This window comes from Anolis sagrei, chromosome 6 (genome assembly GCF_037176765.1).
Source record: "Anolis sagrei isolate rAnoSag1 chromosome 6, rAnoSag1.mat, whole genome shotgun sequence".
Taxonomy (NCBI): Eukaryota; Metazoa; Chordata; class Lepidosauria; order Squamata; family Dactyloidae; genus Anolis; species Anolis sagrei.
The window spans coordinates 81,905,638-81,922,656 of record NC_090026.1 but is presented as its reverse complement, the minus strand read 5'-3'; the positions used below and the strand labels follow the sequence as shown (position 1 = coordinate 81,922,656).

At 36.2% G+C, this 17,019-nt stretch overlaps 1 protein-coding gene across 1 annotated transcript in view; it reads left to right on the top strand.

Annotated features, from left to right (window-relative positions):
- STT3B (STT3 oligosaccharyltransferase complex catalytic subunit B) overlaps positions 1-17,019 on the top strand; it is a 49,262-nt gene that overhangs the window by 13,744 nt on the left and 18,499 nt on the right. Inside the window, exons 2-6 of the mRNA XM_060781875.2 lie at positions 705-813; positions 4,779-5,066; positions 6,554-6,619; positions 10,227-10,326; positions 16,429-16,527. Of these exons, the coding sequence (XP_060637858.2) occupies positions 705-813; positions 4,779-5,066; positions 6,554-6,619; positions 10,227-10,326; positions 16,429-16,527 (662 nt within the window). The remainder of the gene's footprint in view (positions 1-704; positions 814-4,778; positions 5,067-6,553; positions 6,620-10,226; positions 10,327-16,428; positions 16,528-17,019) is intronic.

Sequence of the window (17,019 nt, the reverse complement as noted above, 5' to 3'; positions counted from 1 at the left end):
CTACTTTTAGATAGGAGTGATAGGCTTCATAAATGACAAAATTTTGTATGCAAAATATTAAGCTATAGAGACGGAGAAAGAGGAGAGAGGGGTTCAAAATATGTCTTATTTTGGCAGGTGTAATACAAGAACAACAGTCATATTTCACACAATAAGCCTAAGATAGTACTTGAAAACTAAGATTCTCATATATATGTACAATTAAAACCTAGTGGCTTCTGTGTTTCTGTATTTTGCTTAGTTTTGGTTATTTCAGAATTTGAAATAGTCCTTATCTGTTGGAAAAGTTTCTGAGATGATTGCTGTCTTTCTAGTGGCGTAAACCAGTAAATAAGAAATGGGACAAATATGGTGGTATCTGAAAGGTGTTATATGTTACTGACCAGGTAAATTGTTCACAGACTGTCAAGAGTTGAATAACTGTTTAAAAAAGAGAGAGTTGCTTCTCTTCCCCAAATTGTGTGATAGTATCAACAAATTATCTCTTCACCTTCTTTGCTTTGGGAGATAATAGTTTTGAAGGACCCAGTCATAAAACAAGTATTTCATACTATTTTCATTTTAGAGGTTTCAGGTTTTTAACCTCCCAGAATAACCTCCTCTGTATGTGAAAAAATTGTTTGACAAATTGCTTGTGTTTATCTAAAGCTAAGTAAATGTAATTATTTAAAGAGTACTTATTAAAACTGATATATTTTTTCCAGGTTTAATTATAGATCAACACATCATCTTGCATCACATGGATTTTATGAATTCTTAAACTGGTTTGATGAAAGAGCATGGTATCCACTTGGAAGAATAGTTGGTGGAACTGTAAGTACTAGAAATGTGCATTCATGTATATACAATGAAGCTAAATGAACATTATTGAAGTAACATGCTTTCCTTCCAATATTAATATTTCAATTTGACTGGGACTCTTAACAAAAATTTTTCAATTGGGCATTTATTTAAATTTGACACTTATCAATTATCTTGAACAAAATGTATTAACTTAATATTAAACTTTAAAAATGTGGAAATGTACATTTTACTATCTATATAAGAACCTGACACAATATGGACTATTTAGAATATTTAAGAAAGTATCTTATTACTGCACAAACCAACTTTCCAGCAGTTGTTTGATTTCGTGGATGGTGATTGAAGTACTTTGCAGTCGGAGTGAGAGCTGAGCAATGATAGCAGTAAACCCTCATGATGAATGGCATAATACCATCAGTCCTGGCTGCAGAGCTGTTTGAATAACCCCTTGTATATTATATACATAGCACATATGCCAGGTTTGGTGTTGTATATAATTTTTTATGTCAGTGTGGTAACTTGAGATAATCTGTACAGTATGACAAACAGGTAGATGAAGTGTGTTGCCTCTGTCTAAAGCACTGTCTAGACAGGAGAGGCTTTGAAATAAAGCTAAAAATAGGGAAAGCTTTTAGGCAAAGTTTTGAGGTAGAGAAGAGCTTATACTTTTTACATCATTTGAATGTAGAACATGTCTTAGAGCTCAGCATACTTCATGAATTCTGGAGTACAGGTGGTGTCTAAGGAGTCATCAAGCAGAAGAAGCTTCCTTTGTGGTGAAAGAAATGGAACTGTTTCTTTATTCTTTCTCTATAGTCCTACATATGTTCTGTGCACACACAGTAATTTAAAAAGTTAGAAAGTTGGGTGGAAGAAACCCAAGTCTCATCTTCACGGTCCACATACTAAGAGGTGTGGTCCCAGTTGTCCCACTCATTTCATTCATCAGTAGTAAGAATTACTGCTTTAGCAAGAGTTTTAAAGAGAGAGACTACCCTCTAACTTTAATTTTGTTAAAGCCTATGAAAATGTGGTCTCAGATGCATATAGCTTCTTTGGGTGCTGTTCCAGACCTTTGTGTATAAGATCTGATCTTACCTGTCACAGTTGTTTCTCTGGCCTTAAACACGGAATCCAATTTATTCCACAGGACTGTAGATGTAAGCTTTCACAGCCATCCAGTTCTGAAAATCCACCTTTGTCTGATTTGCAGTTGATTCGTTCTTACAGTAATATGGACAGAGGCTAAAGCCATCAGGTTTCAATTAAAGTTCAGCAACAGTCTCTGGCTCTGAACTACATATCAGCATATAAAGTCTCAGTGCCAAGATGTAGCTTTGGTATCTGCAGGACACACTGGTATAGAATACTGTGGAAGAAGAATCCCTCCAAGTATTAGTGGGGTTTTTCCATCCTTCATAGGGGTGGCCATAACATATAGTCTTAGTACCTCAGGGCCTCTCAGTGCAGAGAAATGTGATACCAAAATGTAGAGCATTTTTCATTATTAGCAATAGCATGCAAAGTACTTTTTAGAGCTCAAAGCTTGATGCTTGTTACCTGAACATTGCTCAGATTCATCACTTTAGAAAACCAACAAAAAATATGTACTATAGAGGAAAGTCATTGCACCAGAGAAAACAGCGAACATCACTAATGTTAGAAAATAGGTTATACTTACATTGTAGCAGACCAATTCCATCTTAGTCATTAGTGATCAGAATATTATAGCAATCTTGTTGACCGAGTCAAACTAACACTGCAGAAGCAGGTGAAGTGATGAATGTTTCCTTAGTAATGTCCCCACTTTAAGAAGTCTTTAACATTGCAGATTTGGGGAAATTGCAAGGCATAATTTAATAGAGATAATATCTCTCTACTTTCAAAGAATTAATTGGCTTCATTTACTTCAAATACTCACCTGTGACCATACCTGCTGAAACTGTGCTTACTTGAATTTGATGGGCTTGGTAGTTACTGACTTGGTTTTCATTCCGTCCGTTTGTAGTTCCTGTTTTGTTGTTCTAAAATATTTACATTTACTAAAGTGTTTCAGTAGTTTTACATTGTTTTAAGGTGATTTAATTAATCTCTCACAATTAGAGGCCTCATTTTATAGAGTAGGGTAAAATTCTTTAATAAACATGTACTTAAGTGAAAAAAGATAAAAGAAAAACAGTATATCTGATAAAGTATTTCCTCAATATACATATAAGGATGTGGGAAAAGAAGATAATGTGAAAGAAGATACATTAGTGGCCCCATTCCAATCTCCTTGCACTTGTTAGAAAAAGCTAAGGAGAATCAACACAATTCAGTATTAAACAGGTGACTTTCAGAACTGGAAACAACTTTTAAAAGCAGACAGTAGCACATTTTAACAGTGTGTTGAGGTGACAAAATGAACTGTTACATTTTTGAGTTGTATGTTTTCCGGGCTGTATGGCTATGTTCCATAAGCATTTTTTCCTGACCTTTCCCCTGCATCTATGGCAGGCATCCTCAGAGGTTGTGAGGTCTGTTGGAAATTAAGATATATCTGTGAAAGGTCCAGGGTGGGAAAAAGAACTCTTGTCTGTTTGAGGGAAGTGTGAATGTTTCAATTGGCCACCTTGATTAACATTTAATGGCCTAGCAGTTTCAAGGTCTGGCTTCTTACTGCTTGGGGGAATCCTTTGTTGGGAAGTGTTAGCTGTCCCTGATTATTTCATGTCTGGAATTCCCCTGTTTTCAGAATGTTGTTATTTATTTACTGATTTTAGAGTTTTTTTTAATACTGATAGCCAAATTTTGTTCACTTTCTTGGTTTCCTCCTTTCTGTTGAAATTGTCCACATTCTTGTGGATTTCAAGTCTGGCATAGTGGTTGACTTCTCTGGTTGAGTCAGCCATAGCAGAGCACTTGATGAACCAACCTGGATACAGCATATTATTTGAGAACACAGAAATCCTGGACCACTCTAATAACCACTATGTCAGACTTCACAGAGAATCTTGTTCATAACTTGGGGACTGCCTGTACTTCCTGATGTAATTTCACTTAGCAATTTTGGGATATTTGATAAAACTTGCTGTCAGTTTTAGGGCTGTATTTTTTCTATATAAAACTACACTGTGCCCTTTTATCATTAGCAATACCTTGTGCGTGAGTAATCATCAATTTGATATTGCTGCTTTATTTCATCAGATGAAAAGTAGCAAAGAAATGAACAATACGTATCTTTTACACACTCTACCTGATGCTTTCCAAAGATATCAGTATTGTGGTTGTCTTATCTGGAAAAAGATGCAAATGAAAGTGTATAGAGCTTTAGTAATAATAACCCATCCTCAAGTTATCCCAATTGAAGTTTTACATTAATTATCCCTTCCCACAAAGTAGCTCATTTTCTATTCCCAAAGCAGAGTCAGCTGTTTGCATTGCTACTCTCTCTAATCTTGCTCCCTCTGTCCTTCACACTGTTTCCTTTCAGCAAACTTGAATTCACCACCCAAAATATCTCATCTAGTGCATTATATGATTTTTCCAACATCTTTCTATATTAGCTTTATATCCACTTGAATTTTTAAACATATGTAGACAAGTCCAGACAGTACCAGAGAAAGTTGTGGTGCAGTCTTCACACTGAAGACAATTTGCTTACATATTTATATAAAAAGCTTGTACATTTCAGTCTGGATTAACTCAGGTGATACTCATGTTCTTGAGTCATCCTTGAAATCAAGAAGGTATACAATTTCTTCAACATGCACATTTTGTTTTATGATATGAAGGATATTTTTCTCAGGCACTGAACAGGATGTCTGGCACTTTTGATAGCTTGATTTTTAAAATGGTTTGTAGAAGTAATAATCTCTTCTGCATATATTACTGCTTCAAGATACTTAAGAGTATTTTTATAACGTTGATTCAGATACATGAAAATCACATCTTTCATTGCCTTGTAGTGAAATGTTTTTCCTTATCTTTCTTAGGTATACCCAGGGCTGATGGTGACAGCAGGCCTTATACATTGGATTTTAAATATGCTTAACATTACTGTCCACATAAGAGATGTATGTGTGTTTCTTGCACCAGTTTTTAGCGGCCTTACATCAATTTCTACTTTCCTGCTTACCAGAGAACTGTGGAACCAAGGAGCAGGGCTTCTAGCTGCTTGTTTTATTGCTATAGTACCAGGTTACATATCACGATCAGTTGCAGGATCTTTTGACAATGAAGGGATAGCTATTTTTGCACTGCAATTCACGTACTACTTGTGGGTAAGTAGTTTAATCTAATTCAAGTACTGTTTTTACTATTCATCATCATCATCATCATTTAATAACGTATTAATCCCCCTCCATCCGAGAATGCTCTAGGCGATTTACAGCTAAATTATAAAAGATAAAATACATACATACAAAAATTAAAAATTAACAGAGATCAAATGCTCTAGTAAAAAGCCAGGTCTTAAGTGCGAGAGTAAAAGGCCCTAAGTCACGCATGGCTCTCATGTAGGGCGACAAGGAATTCCACAAGGCAGGGGCAGAAATAGAAAAAGCCCTGCATCTGGTCCTTTCCAAGTGCACTTCTCTAGGACCCGGTATATGGAGTAAGTCACGTTGGGCTGGTGGTTGCGACCTCCGATGATGGGAGAAGGAGAGGCGGTCCCTAAGATACGATGGACCCTGGCCGTAAAGAGTTTTAAAGGTCAGAAGTAGCATCTTATACAGGCCACGGTACTCAGTTGGAAGCCAATGTAAATGTTGCAGCACTGGTGTTATATGGCATTTCATGGGCATTCTTGTGAGTAGCCTGGCTGCCGCATTCTGAACAATACGAAGTTTTCGGGTCGTAGACATCGGAAGGCCCACATACAGGGCGTTGCAATAGTCCAGCCTAGACATGACCATGGCATGGATGACAGTTGCCAATTGCTATTTTAAATGTGCTTGAGATTTTCCTTAAATTTTTATTTTGATCTTAAGAGCTTTCCCTTCTAGAGTCATAATCTGTAGAAAAAATATCAAGTAATTTCTTTGTCTTTTGAAATAAAGTTAAATTGGGTGTTTCCACAATGGTTCTATGTCAGTAAAGAAGCACAAAGTCATTTGGTAGATATAAACTTAGCATTTCACATGGGAATAATGTTCTATGTCAGTAAAGAATCACAAAGTCAAAGATCTTCCAAAAATAGGAGGTAAATTACTTTGCTGCTTTCTTGTTCACAGCAGTTCTAGGTGCACCTAGAGCAGTGGTTCTCAACCTCTGGGGCCCCAGGTGTTTTGGCCTACAACTCCCAAAAATCCTAACAACTGGTAAACTGGCTGGGATTTCTGGGAGTTGTAGGCCAAAAACATCTAGGGGGCCCAGGTTGAGAACCACTGACCTAGAGAATAGAAAGCTAGTATGTACATGCTTCCTCCTCATCCATTCCATATTATCTGACTGCAGTCTTCTGTGTTCCCTCCAAATCTGGTTTTGTTCACATCCTGCCTATATAGAGTTCAGCAGGTCTTACAAGCTTATACATTTCTGTTATTTTGGGATTGACCTATTAAAAGCATTGCACTAGTATAGAAATTTAAAATTTTCTATGCTAGTATGACTGTTTTTGTTCTGTAGATATGTGTGTAACTAACAAGTAAATTCAACAGTGAAAAGCAGTAGATATTGTAGACTTTGGCCTCTGCTCTTGATAGTGGCATGACTACTTTAACACACAATTGTTTTTTCTACTCTTGCTAAAACTCAAAACATTTTTTAGGTGAAGTCTGTGAAAACTGGATCCGTTTTCTGGACCATATGCTGCTGTCTGTCTTATTTCTACATGGTAAGTAATATATCAATTATATGTACATCTTACCTAGTTGAATTGGCTGTGCAAAAGCTCAATCTTTATTGAGTCATTGTTTATTTCTGTTACCATATGCAAACAAGTCACTGATGTTTTAAGTATGGTGGATCTTTTAATTATTGCTTGTTTTATATCGAAACAAAATTGGAACAACAATGTTCACACTTGTTTAAAAACATGACTTCATGTACCTTTTTTGAATCCTTGTGTCTTGAAATTATTTTCTATGTGGTATACTTCAAATATTTGCCTGTTGCAGTATTGTGGAACTATTATTTGCTGAGAGTTGCATTTCCTAGCCATATTCAGGGCGAGAAAGCCAAAAGTAGATGGATTCATCCCTATTTTTCCTCTTCTTTCCCCCAGTCAGCAGTCTCCCTGGGAGGAGCAGATTACTCTTGCCAGGTGTTTGAATTTATCTCTTACACAGAGCTTTTGAAATTAGGCTGAACGCCCCAGATTGTCCATGTCTAATCTTTCTGAAAAATGTCTTCAATTTAAAGAGTTGATATGCATTTGTATCAAGGTTATGTGGTTGTTGTTTTGAGTTTGTGTATTCTTCCTCAGTAAGCATATTGAGTACGTAACATAGAATATTTATAGAAATGTATTCTTTAATTTCCCTTCTAAAATCAACTAAGAATTTTGAAATCTGAGAGAAATAAATTTACGAACTGTCTTTAAGTGGGTATTTCTTTTTTTGCAGTTGAAGGTTGTTGCTTTTTTCATCTGTTTCAGACATGCTTAAGATCACTACTGATTCATAGTATTGGTACTGTTGATTCAAAAGATTGGTACTGTTGTTTCAGTATTTCTAGACTTTGTTTAATATGATGATAACGTTTTACTGAGTCACTAAAGTAAAAGGCTCAGCATTAGGAAATTGTGGTCCTCCTTCCCAGTTCTGTTTTATAAAGGGAGATTAACTACTATTTTATCCCACAGGAATCGCTTTTTGTATTTTCACAAACACTGTATTAGAGTTTGCTCAGTGAGTTGAAAGTGTGTCCTTGTTAAATTGGATTTTAAAGCAAAAGTTACTTTACCTAGAAGATAAGTTTATCTCAGGCCACCTCTACACGGACATTATAATCCAGTTTGGAACTGGTTTGAGAAGGACCAGTTTCACTCCACGGATGATCAGATTGCCATGTGTGGAACCGTTTGAGGGCAGGAAGGTGATTAAATTTACCAAGGACCTTTGTTTCAAATCGCTTTTTCATTGCTTGCAGAGAATGCACATCAGTGCACCAGAGGCATATGGGGATTAAAAAGGGAAAGTAACAGCAGTAGATACAATCAGTTCTCCTTCCCAGGGAGTCAATTAGCCCCCTGCTCCCCAGCAATGCCCTTGGAGCATTTTTTGCCCATTCTGGATTTTTTATTCTAGTTCAGCAGGAACAAGTGTTTACAGTGTGCTCTGCATTTTGTAGAGTCAATTTTGCCTTGGATCTGGGATATCTGGCATCTGCTGTGGCACATTTTCGTGTAAACTAGTAATTCTCAAGACTTTGTTTTAATGCATTGTATGCCCTTAAATGGGAGCCCCCGGTGGCGCAGTGGGTTAAAGCACTGAGCTGCTGAGCTTGTTGATCGAAAGGTCGCAGGTTCGATACCGGGGAGCGGCGTGAGCTTCCGCTGTCAGCCCTAGCTTCTTCCATCCTAGCAGTTTGAAAACATGCAAATGTGAGTAGATCAATAGGTACCGCTCCGGCGGGAAGGTAACGGCGCTCCATGCAGTCATGCCGGCCACATGACCTTGGAGGTGTCTACGGACAACGCTGGCTCTTCGGCTTAGAAATGGAGATGAGCGCCACACCCCAAAGTCAGACATGACTGGACTTAATGTCAGGGGACTACCTTTACCTTTTTATGCCCTTAAATGTATGCTGTAGCACGTTACCAGTATGCATTTTGTGGCCGTTGCCTCAAGTTTGTTTCGAACTGCATTATATGGTCATTCTAGAAGGGCCCTAGGTTGCCATTTGTGACAAAGTTACTGGTATGCTTAGTTTGGTGCTGGCCTCCCTGCAAGTCTGTTAATTCTTGTAGAGATAGCTTTACTGGGGGGTTTTCAACTTAAAATTGTCAGGAATTCATAGAAATGCTTGTTTTTTAATTTGTAGAGAAAGCCAAGTGAAAGTGTAAGATCTTAACTGTTACCTAATGTGGTGGGGGGGGGGGTTGGGGGGGTTGTCGTGTCAGGAGCAACTTGAAAAACTGCAAGTCGCTTCTGGTGTGAGAGAATTGGCCGTCTGCAAGGATGTTGCCCAGGGGACGCCCTGATGATTTGATGTTTTTACCATCCTTGTGGGAGGCTTCTCTCATGTCCCCGTATGAGGAGCTGGAGCCGATAGAGGGAGCTCTCCCCGGATTCAAACCTGTGACCTATCGGTCTTCAGTTTTGCTGGCACAGGGGTTTAACCCACTGCGCCACCAGGGGCTTCCACCTAAAGGGTTGCATTCACTTAATTGTATTGAGTGATCCAAATTTAGATGCATGTGATGAGACCAAAAATAAATCTACTTTTGGTCCCATCACATTCCTTGTCTTCTCCTTTCCATGGCAGCTCCTCCAGTCCCTAAAATTCAACACATAGTGTCTAAGGATTGGCTGTAGTGGTGAAAGACAGCTTCTGTATGCAGATTTCTTTCAACTTTATTTTGTGAAGGGAATTGATTTAAATTCATAAAGCATATTAATTTTTACTATGTGCTATACAACAATTTTGTTTTTAAAAACTAGTCCATGCCCAGTGATTTATTATCTTCATGCCATAAAAGAAAAAGGAGATGGGGAGGGTAGCTCCAGGCATCAGTTCTTAACATTGCTTAATTATTCTTGTAATGACTACCTGGAATGAAGACGGTTTATGGAGTGGAGGAGTTTAAATGGCAATTCAGTTAAACTAGTAAAGTGGGTCTTTCACACACATCTTTCCCTAACCTACACACCAGATGTTCTCGATGTATTCCATTTTTGTCAAGGTACTGATAATAGCTCAGAATTTTAGATTATATTCCAAAATTTCAGATGTCTCCTTTTTGGCAACAAGAAAAAAATATTAATGACGAGCTGATGAATACATTCATAAAGGACTGTAAACTGGACATGACGAAATTATTTATATTCTGTTCTTAAGATTACAGGTTGGAAATGTATCATGTTTCTATAATATTTCCACATCTTTTTTTAATAATCATTTTATGTAATATTTTCACTTTTATACCAAAAAAATGTAAAGCAATTTATTCATGTCCACAATTCCCTGCCTCATGCACAGAGGAAGAATTGTTTAAAGCTACAGACAATGCGGTAGCTGCTGTCCATTTTTGGCCTAAAATTATTTAGCCACTTGTGCTCCCTCTATTTTATCAGTTTTATACTAACTTGTGCAGTGCTTTTGACATGCAATAAAACTTTCATACAGCACTGTCTTTCAAGCTACCTACTCTGTTTTCTGCCTGTTTGTTGGATTTTTCATTGTGACTTGGAACATACGCGGTAATTCATGTTGGTCAGGCTAAGTGTTTTAACTGTTTACAAAATAACATTATGCTCCTCTGTGTTTATTTTTTACAGGTTTCTGCATGGGGTGGTTATGTTTTTATCATCAACCTTATTCCACTGCATGTATTTGTTCTACTATTGATGCAAAGATACAGCAGGAGGGTCTATATAGGTGAGTGTTCTGACTTGCTGAAATTGAGAAAAAGTGATTTTTCCCCATTCTGGAATAACTCGTTTTAAAGTCACAGTGAAGCCAAGCCATTAGTTTTGACCAGTCAAATTTTAGTGGATTGATAAAAAAAATGGAAAACTTAATCTCCTTTATTTTCTCTTATTCCATTATATCTGCTTTTGTATTGGGCAGTCACTTGTGTGGTTGTTAGAAATATTTACTTTTCACCATTATGCCAAAGACAGCTAACAAGAATTATACTATTTAAGATAAAAAACAATCTCATAAAAGCAGTACAAACTTGAAATATTAAATGCGAGTTTAAATTTTAATTGGGTGTAAGATGGGCTCATTAAGAAATTTATTGAATTTCCTTACTGTTCCCAGTGTGAGAAAGAGCAAGTAAAGCTGGTCTGATCAAGTCATATATCTCTAATTTGCTGGCAATTAAATAGGAGGTGATGGTTGTCTGTCATAAACACAATGTATCTATTATTAGGAGTAATTTGGAAGTAGATAATGCTTGCAATGCAAAGCAAACATAATTGTTTTTATTCATATTTGTGTAATTAGCTTCTTACAAAGATTTTATTTATGTTTTAAATACACAATGATTCTAAAGAAACGTTTAAGTGATAGATTTAGGTCAATCTCCAGCTTCGAAATGGCAGGTTTGCAGGGAAACAGACAAGATCAGGAGTAGAAGATATCATTGAAAAGCATCTATCCAGTTTGTTCTTTTCAGTGCCTCACTCAGAGTTTGAGATAACAGAATAGCTTCCTTACTAGGAAGGAATTCAAAGCAAGTCTACAGTTACACAAAGTTACTTGCATAAGCAGATGCATATCTACAGAACTTTTTTTACAATAAGATTTCTTTTATTTGGTATGTTAGAATAGTGATTTCTTTAGAAAGGTGTATGAATGTGTGAGCATACATGTCACTTAACATAACTTGCATGAATAAAAAAGGACTTTGCTGCCAGGGAATTTCTATACTATAATTTTATAAGAAAATATCTCTGCCTGTAGCTGCTATTTTTCTTCATGGCATTGTGATAGATGCCTCAGATTTTTGTCAGACTTTGGTTTTATTGGACTTACCATAGTTAAGGCTTTCAACCTCTATCTTAAATTAATTTGTTCTCAATTGTTGAATTTGTTTTGTATTGCCTTCTTGTCTGTGCCATATCCTAACATCTTCTGTTATAAAGAAAAAATATAAATGTATAATAATAAAATATAATGTTTTTTGTTTGGTTTCCGTGACTTACACAAATGGGTTGCTTGCACATTACATTGTTTGGAATCTTATAGAGCTAGGGAATAAGCATTTTGGGGGTAGTTTTGCCCTCACAGGGGTCATGTGTCCTGCACCATTATTTCTCTTGGGGTTATTAGCTATAGAGCTGAATTCCGCTGTGTGCACATGTGTAAAATAAGAAGACTTTAATGTGGCAAGTCCAAATATCCACATGCACAAAACTTGGTTACAGCTGGAAAGGAAAATTAAGAGAATCAAAGGAGTTAAAATTGATGATTTTGAAGAATAATTTGAAGTGTGAAGAGAAATGAAAACTTTATATTTTGGCAGAGGCAAGGAAAAATTGTTGGAGAAGTTCAGAGGAGTAATAGACCTTCCATTGCTGGTGGTTAAATACTTTAGAATTAATATATTGGGTTCACTTTTAGATTTAATGTATTCTTTTAGATACCTTAAAACTACAAACATCACTTGTAATTCGCAAAACCTTTTCAGAAGGCATTTTTGAAGAAAAATTTGTCATTTTATTGCTTTGGCAGATGGACGTAAGCAAGCCATTTATTTGACCCACTTGGCATCATAACTGTAATGCTGACTAAACTCCTGCTGACTGCTCATGCATATTTGATGCAAAGTTATTGATGTTGACATCAGTATGAGTACTTTTGAATCACTTTAGGAATATTGCATAAGATCTTAATGTAAATGCACTAAAAGTGTGGGAAACTGAAAAGGTTGCATGTTGTGATCTATTTTGATCACTGTCTAGCTGTAAAACAAAATATTTACTGTACCAAACATATATTTGTTTTCATTTGGAGCATCTCAGCCTGGTTTGAGTAATTTAGAAAGGGAAAGTATAATTTAAACTGTTTCTGAAACCTATTCTTTTTTTTTAGTTGAGCAGAGCAGTGATTTTTGCTTAAGTTGTTACCTTTAAGCAATCGTTTCAACTCATAATTATTCAGGTGTGTTCATGGAAATGTTGCCAGTATATTAACCATATACAAGAAGAAATTGTGTGATCCCTTTATTTGTACCACTATGAAAAACCGTCAGGCCTTGGGCCATTTGGGGAGGACAGCCTCAAAAAGCAACCAAAATATAACTTTTTGGATGTATTGTTATCAGATTAAAGGAGGAATAATGCAATATGAGGATATAGTTGGATGAAGTAGCTGAGGAAAAATAAAAAGTCATGTGGGAAGAGAAATGGAAAAAAAATATATTTATTTTTTAAAAATCAGGAGACCAACTGTTTATTTCTAAATGAGTTGTTTATTCATTGTCACCCAAAAGCTATTTTAATATGTCCACATGAAATAGAGATGCACATTGAGAAATTCAAAAGCTTATTGTTACTGGGTTTGAGCCCATGATTGTTCACCACGCATCCAAGGAAAAGGACCCAAAACCAATTCAAAATTCAAAATGGCTGGAATGCTGAAGACAAACACTTTAGACTGCAACTTTTTGTTGCAGTATCTTACTTTAATATCAGTTTAAGTGAGTTTTCATTGCTATAGCTGCTCTGCAAAAGCATTTGATGGGTTCCCAGTGTTAAATGTTACTGGCTAGTAAATGAGCAAATTTGTAGCAAATTTAATGATATAATACAAGTAAAAAATATCAAGACAATATGTAATTCCTGACTTCCTAGTTAAGGCAGGCAGCTCAATGAAACCTCCTGGAACCTAGCACCATGAGTTCATATGATTGTTCTTGTTTATAATTTTTATGGCCTGCATGATCTTTATAATATGCTCACTTTCTGTATTGTTGATACTTACAGTTAGTACAAATGGAATTTTTCAAGAAGCAGATTAAAAACCTACATCTGTGGGTTAAACAGAGCACCTCTGAAAGTAAATAACCACCTTCAGATATTTGAACAACCATCCGATTGATGTTGAAGCAAAGCATGTTGTACTTGAGAATATGATTCAAACTAGTACAGGCAGTCCCCAGGTTGCAGAGAAGATAGGTTCTATAAGTTTGTTCTTAAGTTGAATTTGTTTGTAAGTCAGACCACATACATTTCTTAAGTGTAACTCCAGTCGATCTGTATTAGATTTGGATAGCATAGGGAAGGGTTAACAACCCTAGGATTTTGTTGTCTGTGCCCCTGTTCAGAAGATTTCACTTCACTTCTGTCTCAGTTATAATTGGATTTTGAAAAATGTAGCTTTTTGTGGAAACAAGGATTGGTGAGAAAGTTTCAGTTGGTACACTTTTTCCCCATGATAACTTTCAGGAGTGAATTTACCTTTTGAGGGGTATATTTATCTTACTTCCTAACTGTTGTCTCACCCCTGTTCTTAACTGTGAGTCATTTGTAAGTTGGATGTTTGTAACTCGGGGGCTGCCTGTAGTGTCAAATTACAGGAAAATATATTGTTGATGGTATAAGTTGTGGAACAGTATTGTTAGTCCTCTTCATTAGACATTTTCAAATTGAGATCGAATAGTCAGCCATTTAACAAGAGTACTGTAGCTCCAGTCCAGTAAATTGAAAATTTTCAAAATAAAGTCAAGCCCAGCCCACTATTGTCACATAAAATCCATATCTTTATCTTCCTTAGATCTGTTGTCAACATCTTTGTCTCTTGAATTGTGGGCACTTTATCTCATGCCACAAAATCTCCTTTTTACAGCTTTGACAGTTTATTTCAAAAACGTACATAAACTATAGTAATGATATATGTTCACATGGGCACATGTGCTGTTTGAGCAATAAGCCTATTGTTGAAAAATGCAGTCGTTTTCAGAAATTTAGCAAGAAAACCTTTTATAAACTGTTGTCAGAGTGTTGTCATGAAGACATTATGAGGCAGATCTTCTTAGAGCTGAAGAAGGGTGAAAGCAGGTGGTCAGCAGTCACAACAACACCCAGGCAACGCTAAGTATATAGGCTACTATTTAATAAAGGGTAGCTAATAAACTTTATGCACTGTGTCTATATTTCTCAAAAGCCTCAATTTGGAAAACAGCAGTTTCTCGATGATTGTTAGGTGTCATAGAAGATTCTCACCTTTTAAAAGAAAAACTTGAAGATTTTTTTTCCAATTCACCAACAGGACATACCCATAAATATAATAACATCTTTCTGTTGCAAGAAGCACTTGCCATCACTGAATCACTAACCAAACTAGACTGATCTGTCTAGTTTGATTAGTGACACGCTGAATTTATTGAAGGTGTCTTCAGATCTGGAAAACTGGACATCACCATCAAAAATACACATACGTATCAGGAAACTCGCACATTCTCCTACACTGACAGCTTATATTTTCATTAATGTATTTCAGTGAACAAGAATAAGGTACTATGTGTGGATAGTTTCTAATGAATGTTCTCATTTTGCAGAGGATGAAAATTTGAGAAGAGGTTTAGACCATAATACGTACCAGACATCTTCACTATTCTCCACCCCTAAATCACTTCGAACCTGTGCTTAGCACCCTTAAAAGTTTTTATGCAACATGTCATTCAATAAAACATAGAGATTAAATCTTTCTACAGTTTACTATTGGTAGTAATAATTCCTCAAAACCTGTTCAGGAACGCATTGCTTTTGCTAAAGGAATAGATGTAAAGTTGATTTGGTGTATTTTGAGGCACAACAATGAGTAGCCTAACAGTTATTCAGTTAAGCATATGTTTTGGGAACTTTCTACTTTTGCAGGTTTCACATTCGCAATATTGATTATTTGCAAACTTGTGTCTCCATCCCTATCTGCTGAAGTTGGGCCTGCCATGTGAGCCAGCAATGGGGGCTGTTTGGGAGGTTGGTTCTACAACTGAACTAAAGCCTTTAGGAATCCGCCAACTAGTTGTTCGTTTTTGTGGTGGCCAGGAATGCTGTCCCAGAAGTTATTGAAGTAGGTGTTCATAACTGTAGACATGGCTTATGAATTTTTGGGGAAAATGTTCACCAAGCTATTGTTGTGAAAAATATTTCAATAACTTCCAAAGACAGGAGGTGAAGGTCTGTCTTTTTGTCAGATTTAAAAGTGCAAAATCTAAAACAATAAAAGGAATACACATAACTAATGGCTGTTAAACACCAGAGGATGGCAGTGTTGCTATAATTGGTTGGCAATGTGAATTGTAAAATAAAGGCAATCTTGGCATTTTGATGTAAATAATCCTGATGTAGTTTACTATAGGGACCCAAAACTGAAATCCAAAGGGGACAAATTGTGTAAAAAAAAGTTAGTTATTCAATGCACCTACTGTTTCTAGTGTATTAGAAGATTGGCAGCTGAGATGTTTAGGGATGTGTGTCTTATTATAATATTTAGGAGAAAAATTCATTAAATTTAATTATGACTACAGTAAACAAAACTGCTTGGGGGTGCAAACCCATAGTGAATGCCTCTCACAAACATATAGGGAGGGGGGGGGGGTGGTGTTAGAGGTATCAGTTATACTGACAATTTCATTTTGAATATTTCATGACTGTTTAGAGGGATAACAGTTGAAATATACTTCACTATAAAAAGGATTTTAGCCAACTGTAACTTGTCAGTGTGTTATATATATATCTGCCTTGATAGTTCTGAGAAGGAAGAAAAATAGTTGGAAAGTTGTTACATATAATAATTATTTTATAAGCTTAGTGAGCTTTTTATCATTTTTATTAGATCCAGCTAGGAATTTTGAAATGTCATGTTATAAAATAATTACGCCCAAAAATGACTTTCAGACTTCTCCTATCTCATTAAAGTGTATTCCTTTTAACACACCATCACGATTTTTTTCTTCTACTTAGTTATATCTTACCCTGTATCTCTAGATAATAGTCATTTGCCTTTGTTTTCTTTTTTTATTCACAGCATATAGCACTTTCTATATTGTGGGTTTAATATTATCCATGCAGATACCTTTTGTAGGATTTCAGCCAATTAGAACAAGTGAACACATGGCAGCTGCAGGTAAGAGAAAGAGTTTACTTTATTGAATGTATACACTGTGTGGGAGTTATAATTCTGCATCACAGTCTTATAAGCTCCAGAAATATAGCACTGGAAATATAGCATGTTAATTCTGAGCTTCCGGCAGCCTGTAACATTCTAATACCAAAGTTTGAATTGTAATTTCGAATTTGAATTATGCCTACTTGCTGTAGAGCATTTTAGAAGTTTTGATTAAATGATTGCACAAGAGACTTGATCTTGACTTGGTTGTGAGAGCAAAATACGATGCAAGTGATACATAAAATTATAGGCAGTTAAAATGGGATTTCCAGTGTGGTTCTCCTAAGCACCATGACATCTGCAGATACCTCCTATGATGCTTGCCAAGGTCCCCCATTTCCCATATTTTTAAATTGCATTTTTTTTAGTTTGACTTAAGGCAGTGGTTCTCAACCTGTGGGTCCCCAGATGTTTTGGCCTTCAACTCGCAGAAATCCTAACAGCTGGTAA